The sequence below is a fragment of the Plasmodium gonderi genome (assembly GCF_002157705.1).
Source record: "Plasmodium gonderi DNA, contig: Pgo-contig_541, whole genome shotgun sequence".
NCBI lineage: Eukaryota > Apicomplexa > Aconoidasida > Haemosporida > Plasmodiidae > Plasmodium > Plasmodium gonderi.
Window position 1 is genome coordinate 1,504 of NW_021629378.1, and position 2,993 is coordinate 4,496.

A 2,993-nucleotide genomic window follows, 5' to 3' on the forward strand; every position below is an offset into this window, starting at 1 on the left:
TATATTTAAAAATATTAATATTTAAATGATAAAAAATATAAAAAATATGCAAACAATTATAATTAAAATGATAATTACTAATGAAAAAAATATATGTATATTAACAACTTATTTAAATTGATTATTTATATAATAACTTAAATATTTTTTAAAATACTTCATGAAATATTTTGCATATTTTATGTTAATTTCATATTATTTCTAACCAAACGATTGCACCTTTTATTAAATTACCAACAGTTTCATATATATACAATTTTTTTATAAGATAAATTAGGAAATTTATCACAAAAATTATATTAATATTTGTATTAACGTATATACTAATATATATTCGGGTTGTTTACTTCGCATTTTTTTTTATTTTATAATCCCTTATTAAATTTGTATTCAAAATATGTATACATCATTTTTCTATTTATGTATTATGTCATATGAAATATTAAAACATAAGTGAATGATGTCTTTTATAAGTATTATATTCTTTCTTTTTGATTATATACATATAGAATCAATATAATTTTTTCTTGAAGTTAATTATCATTATTATTTTCTTAATTCATGCTTTTTATAAGCATCCATTACAAAGAATTAATCTTTATATTCCAAAATATTTCAATTATTAGAGTAATATTAATAAAATGAATACGCTTATACAATATTTGTGTATATGTAAACTATCTTTTATTTAGGAATTTATGTGAAATAATGTATATATTCCTGTGAAATTAAAATTGAATAAATTTTCATATAATATTATGAGGGCATATAAATTTTAAATATATATGTGATAAATTCATTCTTCCATTTTCTGCATTCCGCACTAATATTTTTTCAATTAATGTCTACATTGAATGATTTTATATATGAATTACTTAATTACATAATTATCAATAATAAACTAGATTAACATATATTTATATCAATTTACGCGTGATGTATCAACAGTGATTATGTAAAAAATATTATATCGTAATGTAATTCTATATTATTTTGCTTAAATGTCGAAAATATATCTATCTAAATAATGCATTTTAATAGTTGTTTAATAGAAAAAAATAATCTTAATTTGAATTTATTGGTTATCTCGAATCGAAATATATATATATATATTGACGCTACATTGATTTATAATCACACATGTAGAATTATGAGTAAAATAAAAAACAAAAGAAGGATACTATGTTTATTAAAAATGATAATTCAGAGGTTTTTAGAAGGATATATTATCTTTATTAATTTTATGTTTATGTATATTTCAAATAAGATTTGACAAAACTTAGGTTTTACCCTTTCATTATTTCATATGTGTATACTTCAGAGGAATTTCTCAAACATCAGAGTATAAAGAGATTATATAAATTTGAATAATTATAACAATAAACCTTTTCATAAATTATTATACGTATCATACGCTAAATGTTCTAATATTAGAAAAAAATCGATAATGGTAACAAAATTACTAAAGTGTTATCCATAAATAGAAATATCAGTTTTTTTAATTAATTTTTATTGTATGTAATACATACATTAATTTATGATAAAAAAACTAATATTACATACATTTGTAAATATAAATAACAATAATAATGATTTAATTTATTAAAAGATATTTTTATAAAGATGACCATAGACAACTATGTCTATTTGGAAGTCTTCATAAATAAAAATTTTGAATATTATAAATTATGCCAAAATAATTATAATTATTCACAAATTTACAAAAATAAATATAGAAAAAATAAAATATTTGGATAAAAAAATGTTTTTCATTATTATTTGGTATAAATAAGGTGATTACCCTCATTAAATGTTTGACAAATGTTGCTACAAATGCTTCTATATAATTACATTATATTATTTATATCAGGAACTATTAATGTAATAAAAATTAATATTTTGAATATAAGAAGAGAAAAATAAAATACTGGAAATCAGAATTGATGAACATATTTCTAATAATTAAGCTTTTATTATTATACATTTGACATACAATCTGATGTAAAACAAACAAAAATATGAAATAATTTTTTTCAAAAAAAAAAGTCAATTTTAATAAAGCATTATTCATAGGAACATATATACAAATAACAAATACGAAACATTTATGTATTACTGTTTTCTAGTTTTATTATTGCACAAACACTTTTACACATATTTCATGTATTCATTTGTTTTCAAAAAATTTATTTTCAATTTGTTATACTATTATATCAATTTTAATTTGTTACTTTATCATATTTTATTATAATATTTCATTCTATTGTAAATATTATAATAAATTGTATTATATTGTGAAAAGAAACAGCTATTCTGAGGTATTGTAATTACATTTATACATTGCCCATAAGTTATTGTATATAAATATTATGAAGCATAGTATAATAATGGATACTCTCTGTTGAAATTTTTCATTTTATCATATTCTAACATGTACTCAGCAAATTTGTTTTGTTCCTCTTTCTGTTTGTGATCTACATTTCTCTTCTTTAAAAGTGTATCACGTAAATAACGTTCAAATGGTGTAACCTAATAAAAAAATAAGAAGTACCAATATAGATAGTATATCTTCTTATATGTTAACCTGAAAAATAAGTCACTTATACTCAATTCTAGAAGCATTTTACTTTTTAAGTTTAATATAGGTTTACTTTAAGTGAAACAACAAAAATGAAGAATAATCCAAATATTAATATAGTGGCGATTATACTCTTACGAACTAAAAAATTTCCACTTTTTGGAAGCATTCTTTCTTGCAATGCGATATTAGCGGTAGATTTCTCCTGTAGTTCATTATACACAGGTGTTCCTATGCCTTCATCACATTCAAACAAAGGTAATTTTTCAACCTTGGTAGCCTGATAGTATTCATTTAATTCTTTACATAAATTATCTGGACTATTATTATTGCATATTTTTCTATCATTGTATAAATGAATGACTTCATTGAGACATTTCGACAATCCATAAGAGCAGAATATGTTATATATAGG

General features: G+C 19.9%; 1 protein-coding gene across 1 annotated transcript; it reads right to left on the reverse strand.

Moving 5' to 3' along the window:
* Positions 1-2,367: 2,367 nt before the first annotated feature.
* Positions 2,368-2,993, reverse strand: PGO_003765 (variable surface protein; the record flags this gene model as incomplete). Its single annotated transcript, XM_028691362.1, has 2 exons — positions 2,368-2,529; positions 2,652-2,993. Coding segments are annotated over 2 exons (504 nt in total), but the record flags the coding sequence as incomplete, so codon positions are not given.